Source organism: Calliphora vicina, chromosome 4, assembly GCF_958450345.1.
Source record: "Calliphora vicina chromosome 4, idCalVici1.1, whole genome shotgun sequence".
Lineage (NCBI taxonomy): Eukaryota > Metazoa > Arthropoda > Insecta > Diptera > Calliphoridae > Calliphora > Calliphora vicina.
Window position 1 is genome coordinate 42,071,652 of NC_088783.1, and position 19,076 is coordinate 42,090,727.

General features: G+C 30.4%; 2 protein-coding genes across 4 annotated transcripts in view; one reads left to right on the forward strand and one right to left on the reverse strand.

Annotated features, from left to right (window-relative positions):
• LOC135959161 (myogenesis-regulating glycosidase) overlaps nt 1-4,756 on the forward strand; it is a 46,285-nt gene extending 41,529 nt beyond the window's left edge. For both annotated transcript variants that reach the window (XM_065510218.1, XM_065510219.1), the window contains 2 exons: nt 2,512-4,366; nt 4,431-4,756. In XM_065510218.1, coding sequence (XP_065366290.1) covers nt 2,512-4,366; nt 4,431-4,567 — 1,992 coding nt within the window. In that variant the 3' untranslated portion in view covers nt 4,568-4,756. The remainder of the gene's footprint in view (nt 1-2,511; nt 4,367-4,430) is intronic.
• Nucleotides 4,757-15,421: 10,665 nt separating this feature from the next.
• Nucleotides 15,422-19,076, reverse strand: part of AdamTS-B (ADAM metallopeptidase with thrombospondin type 1 motif B) — a 75,580-nt gene continuing 71,925 nt past the window's right edge. The window contains exons 12-17 of one of the 2 annotated variants that reach the window (XM_065509027.1): nt 18,868-19,052; nt 18,681-18,808; nt 16,560-16,687; nt 16,123-16,494; nt 15,880-16,057; nt 15,422-15,812 (exon numbers count right to left, since the gene is read on the reverse strand). In XM_065509027.1, the coding sequence (XP_065365099.1) occupies nt 15,499-15,812; nt 15,880-16,057; nt 16,123-16,494; nt 16,560-16,687; nt 18,681-18,808; nt 18,868-19,052 (1,305 nt within the window). In that variant the 3' untranslated portion in view covers nt 15,422-15,498. Of the gene's footprint in view, nt 15,813-15,879; nt 16,058-16,122; nt 16,495-16,559; nt 16,688-18,680; nt 18,809-18,867; nt 19,053-19,076 lie in introns of those variants that run through there. The other variant, XM_065509028.1, reaches the window with a different exon arrangement.

The window sequence follows — 19,076 nt, forward strand, 5'->3', positions numbered from 1 at the left end:
CACCCTATGTATCTTTTAAACAAATAAACATAGAATCAAATTGTAAATCGTATTCTTTACTTATCAAAAAATAAAAAATATAAGTTTGGTACTTTTTGGAAATTCGAAACCTTAAGGGATAAAAATTGTGTTTATTTTTGGTACTTTTTCATAAAATATGTTTTTCTATAATTTGACATAGACATACGAATATTTTATTATGAGCTCCCACCACGTTATAGAAACTTATTTGAATAAAATTGTACCACCTCAATGGGGATAAAAAAGGTACCAAAAAGTGGATAAAATCGGGAAAATACATTATATTTGAAATTATTAAGCTAATTTTGATAATTATTTTAACGTTGTTTCCTGGATTCATACAAAAATTAACTAACAGGGTGTTATTTGGAACTCGAGTACCAAGGTGTATATTGGGCCAAATCCGGGTAAACAGTTTGGTACTTTTTTTAAAACATATTTATTCTTGGGCACATTAACACAGATTTTAATATTTTGAGACATGACTGCAGCATAAACAATTTTGGCAAAATGGAATATTTTTAAATTTCAAACTTGAGGGGTGTTCAAGTAAGAAAAGGGAAATTGGTACTTTTCTCCGAATGGTACTTTTTTAACATTTTAAATTATTTCAGTTATCGACGTTAAAGTTAGCTGATATGTATCTGAGTGAAGTTAGTGTTAGGAATAGGGGATAATATTTAGGTACCAAAATGTGTGAACTGAACTATAGGTACTTTTTTGAAATTTCTATAACAATGGACTTAGAAACTAAGCATATATGGTCCTAAGTGAGTGAGAATTCTAGGGGGAGACTTTTTGGTACTTTTTCTTTATTGGAATGGTACTTTTTGTAATTTCTTCACCAATGAACCTAGAAACATGAAATAAAGCATGTAGTATATAAACCGAGTGAGTGGGAAACCACAAGTGTGGGTATTTTGGTACTTTTTTGAATTTTCTATAACTATGGACTTAGAAACATGAAATTAAGCATGTATGGTCCTGAGTGAGGTACTTTTTTGAATTTTCTATAACAATGAACATAGAAGCATGAAATTAAGCATATATGGTCCTAAGTGAGTGACAATTCTAGGGGGAGACTTTTTGGTACTTTTTTTTATTCGATTGGTACTTTTTGTAATTTCTTTACCAATGAACCTAGAAACATGAAATAAAGCTTATATGGAACCGAGTGAGTGGGAAACTACAATTGGGTGCTTTTTGGTACTTTTTCTATATTCTAATGGTACTTTTTGAATTTTCTATAATATAAAGACCTAGAAATATGAAATTAAGCGTATATGGTCCTAAGTGATTGAAAATTCAAGGGGATACCTCATGGTACTTTTTGTTTATTCTAATGGTACTTTTTTTAATTTTCTATAGCAATGGACTTAAAAACATGAAATTAAGCATACATGGTCCTAAGTGAGTTAGAATTCTAGGGGGAGACTTTTTGGTACTTTTTCTTTATTCGAATGGTACTTTTTGTAATTTCTTCACCAATGAACCTAAAGCCATGAAATTAAGCTTATATGGACCCGAGTGAGTGGGAAACCACAAGTGGGGGATTTTTGGTACTTTTTATATATTCTAATGGTACTTTTTTGAATTTCCTATAATAATGGACCTAGAGTTTCCAAAAAATCGAAGAATTTCAAAACCGCGGTTTCGGTTTTAAAAAATTAAAAACCGATCGGTTTCGGTTTTGTGATAATTTATTAAATATTAAGTATTATAGAAACAAAATTAGTTGATAATATAGGAAATGATATACAAATCTAAAATTCAAATATGACGGGTTATGGTTTAGTGAATGCGAATTTAAAAGTGATAATCAATGGTACTATTTCCTTATTGCAATGGTACTTTTTGAATATTTTATAATAATAAACCTAAAAATTTAAAATTAGGAACACATTTTGCATGTTCTATAATAATGGACCCAGAAATATGAAATTAGACATTTACAATTAGATTCACAAAGTGAGACTTAATAGTACTATTTCATTCTTCTAATTGGGGTGGCGAAGCGCACCGGGTCAGCTAGTTTTTAATAAAGTTTTCAAAATCAAATTAAATATATCCTCCAACTAATCCATTAAAGCGTTTAGCACGAATTAATTCGTTGTCTTAATTCCTTAATACTCCAAATGGATTGAATTCATTCCTTTAAGAATTCATTCTTTATAGAATTAATTCCTTATTGTAGCACTCAAGTTTTCTTTAATTTAAAGCCATTACAAAATATTATAGCTGAATAAAATATGTTTATAATTGCAAAATCATATAATGATCTTCAAATTGCTGATCATATTACAGCTAAAAAAATTTGATTCTTAAACATTTAAGCATAAAATTTATTCAATATTCCAAAAAACTGTGTTTTGGAGATTAAGAATTCCTAATATTTTTTTCTTTATATTTCAATTTATCAATCTGCAATTTTTTTCTTTTTATTTCAATTTACCCATCTTGAATGACAAATTTGCTTTCTACTCCTTTCAGATCGGCTTTGCCTATGTGGGTTATCAGCGCAAAATCTTAACATTCTCCTATTTCGATAAAATAAAATTCAATTCCAAAGATCGTATTCTAAGAATTCTCAATCATGACGAAGAAGAAGTCATTTCCGGGCAATTGGGTAAAATGATGAATATGGATACTCAGCCCTTTCATTGTCTCGAAGATAATCTCAAACAGGATGGCAGTGTGTGCTTGGAATGGCATGGTATTGCCCGGCTCTATATGAATTTCCAAGATATGGATGTATTTCGTTGTTACACCTTAAATTGGCAGTCATTGCGTGAAGCCTATTATCCCACCGATTGTTTTGAGTTGAAGCGTAATAATGGTCTTTGGTTTGGTGGCGGGATAACGCGCAACATGAATTGGTCTTTGAGTGAAAGTGATTTTGATTTTGCTCCCTTCTCCAGTGGTGATATGAAAGTGCATCAGTTTGGCAATGGTATTAAGAGATATTTCATAAACTCCATTGGTGTGGCCATACAAGTGAGTGATAAAACTCCGCTTCATATAGCAGTGAATGCAACGACAAATGAATTTTGTTTAAGAGCCAGAAATGATGATTATACGTTTGTTAACAAATTAACACCAATGCCGGAGTTGAATTATAAAATTTGTACCACCGAGGATATGAAATCTTTGCACATGTTAATGACCCAACAAAGTTTGTGGGATGGCTTGAAAGAAGCCGACATGAAAATATTACATTCCCTGATAGAGGAACCAGTTTGGCAAATTCCCCATCAGCCGGGAGCTAGTGCTTTCAATGAAACCTCTATATACAATTATTCGGAAGATGTTATAGCCATGGGATTTATGCGTTTGGGTCATATATTGGTCAATGAATTCTGGCAGGAGTATATAGGTGATTTTACCGTGGATGCCAGTAGATTTCCCACTTTGAAAGACACCATTGATGTGTTGCATCGCAGAGGTTTTAAAATTGTCTTCACCATACAACCTTTCATCAGTACGGACAGTGATAATTTCAAAGAGGCTGTACGCAAGAAGTTATTGATCTATGAAAGACATTCGGAGAGAAGTATACCCGCCCTAACACGCTACAAAAGTTGTTCCAGTGCGGGGGTATTGGATATAACCAATAATGCTACTGCCGTGTGGCTTAAGGAAAAGTTACAGAAATTGAAACAAGAATATAAGGTTGATAGTTTCTATTTGGATTTAGGCACCGGCTTTAATTTGCCCCATTATTATCAATGTCGCCAAACTTTGGACAATCCCGATATGTATGCTCGAATATTTACCGAAAGTTTAGAATCAATAGGCTTCATAGGAGTCTCTACGGCCAGTATAGTACCCAAACCGCCAGCTTTTCTTAGTACGCCACCCATTAACTCTTCCTGGGCGGGATTAAATGAAGTTATGTCCACGGTTTTGAGTTATGGAGTCATAGGTTATCCCTTTGTATTACCAGGAGCCATAGGTGGTGATTATGGCTTAAATAGAACCATGACAAAAATGCTGTCTTATTATTCTTTGGGCCAACCTGCTTTACCCGAGCAGGATCTCTACATACGTTGGCTACAGCTTATGACCTTTATGCCTTCCCTGCAATTCAATCATTTGCCCTCCGAATACAAAAGTGATTATATAACGGAAATTGCCAAAGAATTGACCACCATACGACAAAAATATGTTATACCATTATTATTGAAATATCTCAGTGAGTCCATGAATGAGGGTTTACCCTTGGTTCGACCTTTGTGGATGTTGGATCCTCACGATCCGGCCTGTTTAAGTATATATGATGAATTCTCGGTGGGTGAGGAAATGATAGTGGCTCCAATACTGGAGAAAGATAGTGAAGAAAGAGAGGGTAAGGGGTATTATTAAATTTATAAGTATCTCTTATAACTGAATTTTTTATATTTTTTTTTTAGTATATCTTCCTCAGGGTGTTTGGAAGGATGGCATTGATGGTTCTTTGCGCAAAGGCAGCCGTTGGATTCATAACTATAAAGTGGCCAAAGAGAAAATCGCATATTTTATAAAAATGCCCGATAATACTAGATTTTAGAAATTGTGATACACAAAATTTATTTAATATTATCTTTAAGAATATATGTATTATTATTATTTTTAACAAGATTTATTATTAAAACTGTATTTATAAAATATGTAAGCTGTTTAATAAGTAGTTAAATATTATTTGTAAAATAAGCCAAACTATAGTTGAATAAATTAAATATAGAAGTAAATAAATTTAGTCTGAAAGTGGTTTTTATTTACTGTATTCAATTCCAGACTTTCTAAATTCTCAAAATTCTTAATTCTGAACTAAAATATCGAGCCCTTGGCGCCAAATTATCGTAAGCGACAAAACACAAATTTTAGAGGAGAAGGTTTTTTCGATTATTTTGAAATTTATACATAAAATTAAAAATGTTATGATGCGATATAATACAATTTCGTTCAAGCTATTTGTCTATTTTTCAAAATTGTTGAAAAATAGGACAAAACATTTTTTTTATTGAATTTTTGCATAGATAAAAATTTTTCGAATTGAAATAAAATTGTTATTTATGAATAGTTTTTAATGAAATTTCACAGTTATGTAAAATTTTCTATTCAAAATGGAAAAATAAAAACGAATTTTGAAATTTATTATCAGCAATCCCGCAATTCCCAAAAAAGTATTGAAAAATTCCAAAAATGGTAATTTTTAGTTTTTTGGCTATAATATCCATACCAGGGTCTGAGTTATCGGAACGCTTTACAAAATAATTAAGAGTATATTGTGCCATCTAAAATCGGTTACTATATTTTGATATCGAATATGCGATTTGAGAATTTTTGCCCTAAATTTTAATTTTCAATAAAAAAATAGGTGTTTTTTGAATATCGAAAAATCGGCTTTTTAAAATTTTTTTAATTAAAATGCATATAACTTTGGACTTAGGCATTATTTTTAAACGCTTATTTTTCTATTTGACACATACATATGTTGTTAGTCTAATGAAGGAAAACTGGAGAAAATCGGAAAATATTTGGATACGCTGTTATCAAAAAACTGGAGTAGGCTGGGTAAAACTGTTGAAAATTTAATTTTCAAATGCGAATATCTCCTAAGCTATAAGAGGTAATTGCTAGCTACTACTAGGTCTTTTGTAGAGCTCGATGAAAAGATTCTATATGTGTAATTTTTTTAAATTGGAACACAAACGATGAAATAGGATCGTTTTAAAAATGTAACATAACCGAGGTCCTACTTTGAGGACCCTTGGTCGCGCCCCTGGTGGGTCCATGAGGTCCACATTCAGAACTTCAACTCAACAGCACTTCTTCTTTGCGCATGTGAAATTTCATTCTAACCAATCTAATCATTTAGAAGTTACAGATTTATTTCCCTCTTTTTTTCTATACCACTATAAGTCGTTTACGATAAAATTCGTTTACTGTAAAATGTAAACATTGACTTAAGGAGTGAGATCGAAAAATTCTTAACACACGTTTTTCATTACATTTTTTAACCCAAGTATTATTTGAATTTTTTTTTGATCAAGTTACCTTTGAAAAACATGTCAGTTATTATGTGTAATGTCAATTATATTAATTTTTTTGTTAATCTGATTAAAATGAGTGACCAGAAAAAAGTGCGTACTGAGATTATTAAATATTTTCAACAAAACCCAACTTGGTCTTACAAAAAGTTGGCCAAGCATACAAAGGTCTGCCGTCAAACTGTTTCCAATGTTATTAAACAGTACCGGGAGAACTTGTCAGTTGATAGAAAACCTGGTTCAGGTAGAAGGAATGGTCCACATGATGTTTCTAAAGCCAAAAAAATAGAACGCATTTTCAAAAGAGCTCCCAACACATCCGGTAGGAAAGCAGCCCGGTTAGCTCAGTGCTCGGACTATTTGGTACGAAAAGTTAAAGCTAATGCAGGTTTAAAAACATACAAGGCTCAAAAAGTTCCTGACAGGAACGCTACTAAAAATTTAGAGGCCAAAAACAGAGCACGGAAATTGAAGTCAAGTTTTATAAAAAAATATTCTTGCTGCATAATGGATGACGAAACGTATGTTCTGGCAGATTTTTCGCAACTTCCAGGTCAAAAATTTTATGTTGCTGATGCTCGAGGGAATGTTGAAGAAAAGTTTAGGACCCAAAAGCAGACAAAATTTCCCAGAAAGTTCTTGGTATGGCAAGCAATATGCAGTTGCGGCAAAAGAAGCCACTCATTTGTTACAACGGGCTCTATAAATACCGAAATTTACATCAAGGAATGTTTACAAAAAAGGCTGCTTCCATTCATAAGACTTCATAATGTGTCCACTTATTTTTGGCCTGACTTGGCATCCTGTCACTATGGCAAACAAGCCCTTGAGTGGTACAAGAACAATAATGTGGTATTTGTACCAAGAGAGGCAAATCCTCCAAACTGCCCGGAGCTAAGGCCAGTGGAGAGATATTGGGCTCTTGTTAAAAGAGAATTGAAGAGTACAAAAAAGGTGTCCAAAAGTGTGGTAGATTTTAAACGGAGATGGACTACATGTTCGAGCAAAGTGACAGAAAGCACTATAAAAACGTTAATGGAAGGGTTTCCGAAAAAGGTTCAAAATTTCATCACTAGTGATTAAAACTATAAAAATAATTTTTTTTGTAAATTGTAATAATAATTTCAATCAAATAAAAAAAAATTAAAGCTGTAAGTTTAGTGGTTTCTTTTTTATAAACATATATGTATGTTAAGAATTTTTCGATCTCACTCCTTACGATAAAATCTTACCTCCTATAATTTTGAAGTTATTAACAATTTGTATATTCTGAGAACGCTAAAACATCAGTCGGTCCATAAAATTTTAATTTTTGCAATAAAAAAAAAAATTTTGAAAATGTCGCTTACGATAATTTGGCGCTAAGGGCTCGATATGTCAGCAATTCATTTTATAAAATCATTTCCAAAAAACTAATTCTTTAAAATCGGATCATATATGCACACACACTTTCTAGTAGATTTCAATTAAATTAAATTGATTCCATAAAGAATTAACTCTATAATGAATGAATTCAATACTTTTAAAGTACTTAAAGCAATTCAGCTTATGAATTAATTTATAATTAATGCACAAAGATGAAGAGATTTAATTAAATTTTAATAATAACTTAAGAACTAATAAATTTTTAAAGAAAACTTTAAATTTCATGATTTTTTCTTGAAAAAAAATTCGAAATAGTGTAAAACTCGAACGGGAAAAGATTAGGGTGCTTAGGCCAGCACCCACCCACAAAAAAAGACCCTTATATTTTGCAAAAATAAGAGTATCTGAAAAATAATTTGGTCTTTATGTTCCATTCAGAGGGTACTATATTTTAAAATAATAAAAAGTTCTTTCGCAATATTGTTGTCCAAAATATTGAGCGAAATAAGGGTATATCGTACGTGACATAAAACCGATGTCATTTTGAGGTACATGTAGAAATTTGGGAAAATATTCGAATCGTGAGAGGCGTTATGTTTTCTTTTAATTTCTTACACTAAACATAATATTATAATCCGTCATATTTAAATAAAAACAATCTTTGGATGATTTTATAATAAATAAAATTTAATATCGTACGTGACATACCGTACGTGATAGATTTTTATCTAATAATAAAACAATATATATTCAGTAAATATATGTATACAAAAACTATAAAAGTAAATAGAAAATATGCATTCGGTTTCAATAAACAATTTGACAATAGCAAAAAAACAATCAGAGTGAAATTCATTTCATACTACAAGCTATAGCTTATAATTGGGAGTCTAGTTTTCGGCTCAATTTTAGCCTAAAACATACCTAAAATATTAAAAAATTAAATATAATCAGTTTAAATATTATTTTTGTCTTTAAAATGTTGTAATATGATCTACTAACTTTCACATAGTAACATTTTATTATTTTCTTCTATTCAAATCATCTTGAAAAAAAAGTTTCAAGGGTTTTTGTGTTTTCAGTCATGGTAGCGATTCTCGTGGAATTGCCCATGTATCCATATTTACTTGTATTTGACTTTTTGTCTTCGTAGGAAACCGTTAACCTATTCGCAGATATGACCAAATTTTTTTTAATGGCAGTTTCAAATTTTTAAAAATGTTAAACAAATTTCAGAATTTTTATTTATCATCACATTGGGATTTCTTTTCCCTGATTTTAACCCATTGTAGGTCCAACATACTATGGTCTTATATACGTAGTTGCAAAGGTCTTTGAATTATTTATCATTAGATATCCATATTGTCTATATTAATGACTTAGTAATCCAGATATAAGTCAAAAATCGAGGTTGTCCTGGTTTTTTTTTATTATATCTTATATCTCAGCCATTTGTGGACTGATTTTCTCGATTTTAAATAGCAACCGAGCCAGAAGAATTCCGGAGATATTGATGTATGAATCGTGTATGTAAGTTATTTGGGGGCTTCGGATTTACTTCCATTTGCTGAGGAAAAGATGTCCTTGAGATAGGAGTTTCAGCAGGGCAATGGTCAAAAGCACCCGTCAAAATTGGCAAAAGACTCGTTTGCTGTCAACAAAGTACCTCTTATGGAATGGCCTTCGTAGCCACCGGACCGTAACCCAATGGAACAACTTTGAAGAGTGCTCAAGAGGAAGCTAGAGGGTTTCAGTCCGAAAATTAAGGACGAATTATGGGAAAAAATCCAGGAACAGAGATTTGACATTGACAAGAACGTTTACAAAAAAAATTGGTTAATTCCATCAGCCGCAGATGCAATGAAGTTGTGAAAAACAAAGCTTGAGCAACAAAATATTAAAATAAAATAATTTTTTAACAAAAACTAAAAAGATCTGCCTTTAAAAATTGAACTTTTACGCGTTTCTATTATTTTTCCAGTAAAAATATTGACTCTTTACATTGTTAGTTGTGTAATGTATTTAAATATAAATGAAAAGAAGAATGATTATGTTTTTTCTGATAAACAAAACTGCATATAATTTTTTTTTACAAAACTAAACTTGATATTTACAAAATTTGAAAAAAAGCATTCGTTTCTATTATTTTTTCCAAGTGTTTTTGAAAATCAAAATTCTCCTAAATTAGTTATTTAATTGGTTACAACGCAAAGAATTTAGCATTCGAGTAAATAAATCATAAAATATCATTCATTAGCCGGAAAACCCCTGTATTAATATTCATTTATTCACCGATTTTTCAAATACATAATTGTAATTATATAAATTTTGATAATATTATGTATTATTAACAGATATTAATAGCTTACCTTTTAAATAACTCCTCCATTTAAAAATTGTATTTCTTTAAATAACACTTTCCTAAATTTGAATTAATTTTATTTAAAATTTTAATTTTCTTCTTATTTATTTTAAATTCAAACAACTTTGCAAAACTTTAGCTACATTTAAATATAAACGCTTTTATTTGACAACCAGTGCCATCTTCATTTTAATTAATGCTTATTTATCAAGCTTTTTTTAGAATTACAGCTTTTCGAAATAAATTAAAGCTTTTCTAATAGGCTTTTAGAGCCATATTTATATTATTTCACACATTTCTCTTGCTTTTCTACTTGCACTAACAATAATAAACTTTATTAGGCAAAAAGCTCTTACACACACATTTTATTTCCTCCACTACACGAAAATGCCGCGAACAAAATTACGAACGACCCCAACAAAAGAAAACTAACGACCGGCGTAAAAATTCAATTTTCCACAACTTTAAACACTTTTTACTCTACTTTAACACCAAGTTTTTGAACAGTTTTTTATAGAAAAATATTAAGCAAACATTTATTTATAATTTAATGCAAAAATATTTGTTAATTTATGATTTTTAACTACTATTTTTAATGATTTGCTGGAGCAACTAACACTATACAACCGAACCGTATTGAATTTGTGCGTAAACTGAAAAAATCTTACAATAAGAGCAAACATCTCTTTAGGTTTTGGAAGAAGCAAGAGAGTATTTATTTGTGTGTGTTTTGTGTGCAATTGGCTTAAGGAAAGTTAAATTAAAAGGAAAACCGAATCAGGGATGGAATATTTACTTACATTTTAAAATTGTCCTTTAATTAACCAGAAGTGTACTTTTTGAGCTAGATTGTATTTAATAATTGTTTATTAGTTTATTATTGGTCAAAAATCAAAATACATATTTAAATTTGGAAAAAAGAGTTTAAATTATTGCAAACCATTATTAGTTTATTCCTATTTTAGACTAATCTTTGTGTACAAAATATTTTTTTAAAAAAATGTATGTATGCAAAAATCTTGGAAAGAATTACCCCAATATTAAAAAAACGATTAAACAGCGGACAGACACTGTGCCTGATATTTTAACTACGCACAGTGGAGCAGAATCAAAATGTTTTGAAAATAAATCTGGCATTTCTAAACGGCTGGTTCGATCGATATAAAATTTAACAAGGGTATAGCCAAGGAATATTCGAGTTTAAGTTATAAAACTGGACCTTACAAATATTCCAGGGGCTGCACCTTTTTTAAAAACGTGCCATTTTTTTTAAATCGGATGGGAATGATTTCAAAGATTTTTATATTTTTGGAAAGCGCTCGGCTAGGACTTGAAAAAAACATGCTTTCGTGTGCTATCTCTTATAAGTTCCGAGTTATAGATATTTCAAAAGTGAAATTGGTACATTTAAAAAAAATATAGGCCGTACTTTTGGACCGAATAGACTCGATTTTTTTTAGTTAGACAACTAAATTACCAATGATATGCAAAAGATTGCAGAGCAATATTAATTATGGATCCAACAATAAACGATTTTCAATTTAAAAATTCAAAAAATAGTAGAACTTTGCTGTTTTTTGGGCGAAAAGGCGACTTAACTCTTTTGTTATTAAAAATAAACTTTCTTTATGAACTTATAACAATTTTATGTTTTTCTATAAGGAATCTTTACGGGAAACATTTTGGTATAAAAAACATGTACTATTTTTTGAATGTGTCGCCCCTACGTCCTTTGGAATTTGACCTATTTTTTATCATAATTTCAACTTTGGGCCTCATATCCCGTTTTAGGAACTCCCGCAATTCCAAAATATTGGATCGAAAATCCCAAAAATGGCATTTTTACAATTTTTCCTATAAGGTCCACATTTAAATAGGGGGCACATCAGGGTTTCCAAAGCTGCATTCGGTTTTCTAATCCCAGTTTTGGAATTTTAGAACATGTGGTCCAAAGTTGAAATTTTGATCAAAAAAATAGGTCAAATTCCGAAGGGCGTAGGGGCGACATATTAAAAAAATAGGACATGTTTTTTATACCAAAATGTTTCCCGTAAAGATTCCTTATAGAAAAACATAAAATTGTTATATGTTTAAAGAAAGTTTTTATTTAATAAAAAAAGAGTTTTCGCCCTAAAAACAGCAAAGATCTACTATTTTTTTAATTTTTAAATTGAAAATCGTTTATTGTTTATACCAAAATGCTCTTCGTAAAGACAACTTAAAATTGTTATATATTCGTAAAGAAAGTTTTTTTTTAATAAAAAAGAAAAACAGCAAAAATATACTATTTTTGGAATTTTTAAATTGAAAATCGTTTATTTTTGGAAACATAATTGATATTGCTCTGAAATCTTTTGTATATTATTGGTAATTTAGTTGTCTAACTAACAAAACTAATTCGAGTCCAGTCGGTCCAAAAGTGCGACCTATATTTTTAAAAAAATTCGGTATGGCAAAATTTTAAAATGTAAATTTTGAAATGAAAATTATAAAATTAGTTATATAATATTTGAAATCGGATAGAAAATAAAAAAGGCACGTGTTTAAAAAATTTTTCAGCCATAGCGCCGCCCCTTGAGTATTTGTAGGGTGCATTTTAATAACCTAAACTCGAATACTCTTTTGACGCCCACATGCCAGATTTATTTCCAAAAATATGTTATTCTGCCCCACGGTAGGACTGTCTAAATAAAAAAATAAATAAACCTAAATATCTCTTCAACTAAAAGAGATAACCTACACATGTGAGATTTGTAGATCTTCTCAAGGACTATTTATATTTTAAATTTCAGCTCATTCGGGTAATAATAATTTTGAGATGCCGCGCACTGGCCTCCATTACCTATAGGAAGCTGAACAACTGTAAATGTACTCGAAAATACCTCATCTCTAACCATATCTCAAATAGTTCTCGAGATACCGAATTGTTTCCAATGCTAAACGACTGTGCAATCCTGCTGACTTTAATTAAATTTATTTGTTGTAAAATCGTTATCCATCTGATTACTGTATTAATAACCTTAATTAATAGGTATGTTAAAAATACCAAAAATCCTATACTAGTATATACCTACTTAATTTTCCATCCCCGACTAAAATCTAATTATGTACTTTCATCAATTACTCTAATCAATTAACCTAACATTATTAATTCAATTGCACATACTCGTTCGTTCATACATATAAACTGGTCTCTTAAATAAATATAACTTTCTTTTGCATTTAGCATATTCTCTTTTACTTTTCTCAATTGCACTCAGAACATTTTACAGGCAAAAAACAACAACACAAGAAACAGTTAGAAATTCTCTTGTTCTTGCATTTTTCAGTTTTTGCGTAATTTTTCAACGGTTCGTTTGCATTAACAGAAGTGTTGTAGAAAATTATTAATTAATATTATTAAAATAAAACAAAGTAAATATATTTTTGCATAAATATTAAATTTAACGTGTGTGTTATGTGTTTATGTAAAAATATTTGTGAAAAGTTAAGAGGAACATGGTAAAATATGTGTGTAAAGATGAGAGGAAAAAAAATCAGCATGCTAGAAGAAATAGCCTGTTGGTTGTTGTTTTTGCTGTGTAATGCATTTGTTTTTATGTTCCTTTTTCGTCGTGTGATTTATTTTCGTGTGTGTGTATATAAAAGGCGAAGTGGTTTTTGAAAGCTTTTACAGTTAAAAGCGAAAATTGTTAAATAAATATAATGAAGATGGAGCAAGTTGTCTAATATAAAGCTTTTCTTTAGAGGAAAAGAGAGAAATAAAAAAAGCTCAAAATTGTGCTAAAAATCAAATGGAAAAGGAAATGAAAAATTTGTAGGTAAGTAACTTTTTATTGTTTTTTTCTTTAAATTCAAATCAAAAGCAAGAATTAAATTAAAGATGGCACTAGAGCATAATAATTAAAAATGCTTTAGTGTTTGTTAGAATGCATAGAAAACAGGAAAAGGAAATATATATCGAGGGAATTTATTCAATACTCTGACGCTAATTACTATTAATTCGGTAACGGTATTTTAATGATAATAGAGTGCAAGCTCGTTATTCGCTACTAAAACCAGACATGTCACCTATCGCAAAAACTGAATTTTCGCTATAACAGAATTTCATGTAATTTTTAAAAATTATATGTAATTTTTAAAATTAGATTTTTTATTGATATACTATGTATGTATTTATATCTTTCGTGAAAAGATTTTCTGTATCAATTTCCCGAATTATATTTTGTTAAATATTTAAGGGTATATTATCCTCTTCACTCCATTCAGTACCGAATTCGAGCAAGCGTTGCAGGATTTTCGGATATTGGACACTGATATTTTATTACAGAACGTAGCTTGAATCTGAACTGCATTTTTGAGATTGAAGTTTTTTAGTTTGAGCTCCAAATTTGTTTCCTTCTCGCCAAGCAAGTCGGTGAGTTGTTTTTTATAATTTAATTTGATCAAGTTGGTAATGTTTTCATCTGACGGTTGTTTAAGTGCAGTGCAATTGGGTGGTAGATTCATTGCAATAATTAAACCGTCTTCACTTTTTAGTTACTCAACTGGGTGACACGTCGCGTTATCTGAAACTAAAACTGCATTTTGCGGCAGACCCTTTGAAGCCAAAAATTATCGGACCTTTAAAAATGTTTACTTATGAACAACTTACTAATTGGTGAAAATTAACTTAAGTGGGGAACAAATTCGTGACGGAACCAGTCCTTGAGAAAACATTTAAAGGCGCGTATGTTTTTCGATTTTCCAACAACCAACAATTTCAGTTAGTCTGTGCCATTCGCAGGGCAAAAAAGTTATTCGCTCTTTACATACATATTTTTCCTACAATATCTCCACTTTTAAATTTTCTTAAAATCTCTAATTTTTGAGAAATCGTTGGCTTTAAAATATGACAAAATTGCTGATAAAATTAAAGATCAAAATCATCCAAAAAGGTTAATATACCAAATGACGGCGATTTCCCTTTTTTGGTTATAGATATTGTAATAAAATTAAAAAAAAACAGGTAAAAGTCTCGAAAATAGAACCCATTTTCGTAAAGTGTCGCGATTATAGAACCTGTAAGCCGTCGCGATAACCGGTAATGTTATTTTAGCGGTAACGGTAATTGCAGCTATTTCGGTTCGGCAGCTAAGGTATTTGTCTGCAATAAATTCACTCTAATAAAAACAGTTTTTCTTTTAAGTTTGTTTACCAAATTTTTCAAATATTTATTAAATTTCAATTTGTTCTTCCTAAAAGTAATACACACTCTATACATTAATTAATATCATCATCATCATCATTAATAATAATGGAAATTACAATAGACCGATTTATCAGCTACATATTACATACAATTATAATAATTATTAGTAATCGAATGACTTACAACTACAACGAGTATAAAAATTAGAAACTTTTTTGAAAAGTTTCTCTAAAAATGTAAATAAATTATTAGTATTAAATAGTATAACAAATACAAATTAAATGTTATTAAGTACAGTTTTATATTCTATAAAATAAGAATAAATTAAATAAAATAAATAATATTAAATTATAAATAATACTTAAGCATAAGTTTGTATGAAAAAGTTAGAACTAAGACTAAATATCTACTAGAAAATTATACATCAGGTTTTATGAATTTTTTTAAATTTTAATCATGGAATATTTATACCAACTAAAACTTAACTGACGACAAATTTCTAAAATTACTTAATTAATAAGTAGCTAAACCTAAATGAAAAACTTTTTAAATTTTTCTTTTATACTACAATCGGGTAAATTCTGTTCACAGTATTCTGTATCGCTGGGCCTTGTAAAAGGATTGCAGGTGTCATCCTCCACCACAATATCATTTTGATCCAGACACATGACCGATCTTCTTCGCACTGGCAAAGGCGCATCTGTATTTTTGCAGGTTACTGGGCAAAATTGCCAGGGGCCTGTAAGCCAATGGGCAGGACAAGGCGTATCATTGCATTTCTTGGTTAAACGCAAAGGACGAGCATTTTTGGCAAAAGCCCAACACAGCTCTATATCGGGTGTAACTAATTAAAGAAATTTTTTTAAAAAAAATAAGTAAAAATAAGCAACATTTCTTTGAATTTGTGTTACCTTTGCCATTTTCAAAGCATATGGGCTCACGATATTGCAGGCCACCGCCACAGCTTACCGAACAAGAGGACCAATCACTTAATTTCCAAAAAAAGTGTTTGGACGAACTGACATTTAAAGCAGGCAAGGTGAATTCATAATAAATACCTTCATTAGGCTCATCACCTCTAACAATAATCTGTAAAGACAAAAAAGAACATTTAACAATTATTTTAAAAGAGGTTTGCTTTAATAACAACTTACATATATAGCTATGGAATGTTGTATGGGCTGTGGAATCTTGATGATCTCCTGATCATCTATACGATCATAAAAACTTTCCGCTCCCGCTATTAAAAATTCACCCGGCATTGATATTAAACTGTCACCATTCAAATAGAATAGACTGCTATTCGCTCGCGCTACACCCAAAAAATGAGGCGAATTTCCCAATTCTTTTATGACAATGTGTCGAGCTTTAGCTGGCAGCACTACAATTTCCACATAACCTTCATTCACTTTGAGAGTTTCGTTGAAAGTGGCCTTCACTGGTTTACATTGGTCACCTTGACCGCCACAAATGCCACAACGATCGTCTTGCATTTCCGAATCAACAATCCAATCGCAACCAACTTTCTAAAGAAATTAACATTTAGTTGATCTAATTGCGAGGTTTGTCAATAAAATATTTTATTACTCACCCTACAAATGCCATCGATACACATGTTGTTGGTACCCAAAGTACAGGGTGTGCCATCCAAAACCACATCACCCCAGTTGGCAATAATTGTATCATCGTCATCGGTACAATAGAGTTTGCAAGGATTTTCTGTTAAGTAAAGAGGATTTATGAAGGATTAGTTATTGAGAAATAGTCTATCTGTCGAAATATTAGGAAATATTTGATGTTAATGTGAATACATCTATTTCAATGCCCATATCAATATCTAGAAATAATTAAATTTGGCTTGTTCTCCTTAGGAATGAGGGTTAAAGTATTTATAATAAACTCGACCAATAGCAATATTTTGTCCCCTAACCTACTAAGATGGCTACCTTGCGGCTTCTGGATAGGTTAGGATTAATTGCGTAGGTCTCGTTGTGAAACCTTGGTTCTATCGTATCTTTCAACCTATTTTTCTTGGTCGCTGTCACTCTCCAGCCGCTTCGGTTTTAATGAAGGTATGAATCTTATTCAAATCACCCCTTGATAGAAAATATTTGTCAATAAGCATTGACCAAATAATCTACGTCTTTAGTCCCCAGATGCCGGATAGGGAAGATGTTCGGTTATCTCTCTTCTTCCTGTGTGCACCTAGAATACAGTGACCACTAATGACTATTATAAGGTTTATTAGGAATATTGTTCCAGATTTGTCATGTCATGTCCGGAATTGTAAGTGAATTGTTGTAGCATGTATTTTGTTACTCAAAAATCGATTTCTAAAAAAAGTGCCAAAAAGTACTTTACTTTCAAATTTCACATTTTTGTTTAGAAATGTAAGTGAATTGTAGCAGCATATTTTTTTTGGCTCAGAAATCGATTTTTCAAAAAGGTACCAAGAAAGTACTTTTTGAAAATGTCACATTTTTGTCCCAATTTCAATAATTTTAAATCTGTAGATTAAAGAACGAACATTTTATTTCAAAAATAGTTTTTTTTAAAAGTACCAAGAAAGTACTTTATTGAAAATATCTCATTTTTGTTAAGAAATATTTAAAATTTTTTTTCCAAAGGTGCTAAAAAATTACTTTTTGAAAATTTTTGTCTCAATTTCAATAACTTTAAATCTTTAGACTTAAAGTACGAACATTTTATTTAAAAAATAGATTTTTTAAAAAGGTACAAAAAAGTACTTTTGGAAAATTTCACATTTTGGTTAAGAAATGTTATGAATTGTCGTAGCTGTATTTTTTTTTTTTACTAAAAAATCAATTTTTCACAAAAGTACCAAAAAAGTACTTTTTGATAATGTCACCTTTTTGTCCCAATTTTAATAATTTTATTTTTTAAAAAAATACTTTTTGAAAATTTCACATTTTTGTCTCAATTTCAATAATTTTAAATCTTTAGACTTAAAGAAAACATTTTTTTTAAAAAAAGTACTTTTGGAAAATTTCACATTTTTGTTAAGAAATGTTATGAATTCTAGAAGCTGTATTTTTTTTTACTAAAAAATAAATTTTTCACAAAAGTACCAAAAAAGTACTTTTTGAAAATGTCACATTTTTCCCCAATTTCAATAATTTTAACGATTATCTTATTTCAAAAATTGATTTTTTAAAAAGTACTTTTTGGAAAATTTCACATTTTTGTTAAATGCACTAAAAAAGTACGTTTTGAAAATGTCACATTTTTCCCCAATTTCAATAATTTTAAATCTTTAGACCAAAGAATGTTTTTAAAAATACCATAGAAATTTTGGATTATTTTTAAGAAATTTAGATTGAATCGTCCAAGCATGAATTTTTCTACTTACAAGAAGTCTATGTAACAATGTTTTTATGAAAGTACCAAAAAATACTTTTTTTAAATTTTATATTTTTGTCCCAACTTCAAACTTTTAAATCCTAAGACTTCAAGAACGAAAATTGTGTGTCAAAAATGGATTTTTAAAAAAGTACCAAACAAATGTGTGTCACTATCGCCATTTGCTGTAAAGCCATGGTTCTGTTTGTCTAAGTGGATTCACGTTTAAGTCAATTTCTGTGATTTTACTTTCGTGGCACGCCCCGACTATGTGAAAACCGCTTATCTAAATATATGGAAATTCGGAAATATCGCGGAGATGAGCAGATAGAATCCTAAAAATTTTACTTACGTTTATCGAAATATGGCAACCATTTGTAGAATTCTCCCTGATAAGCTCTATTATTGTACTTTTCACATTGCTTAGCACGGAAACTGGGTTCATCCTTAGGGCAGGCATGAGGATTGCAAATTTGATACCTTAACAAAAAATACATTAAAAATTACTTCAAAATTAATAAAAACTATTGCTCTCTTACCTTTTCCTTTCGCCAATACAAAATGAACCACCATTAGCGGGCAGGGGATTATCACATTCCCTTTGCTGAATCGATACACCGCCCCCACAAGAACGTGAGCATTCACTCCACTCGGACCAATCACCCCAGCCGCCATCAATTTTCTCCAATGATTCCTGAGGCACACATTGACCATTTTGACACCACTATTAAAAAGAGAAAATAAAAAA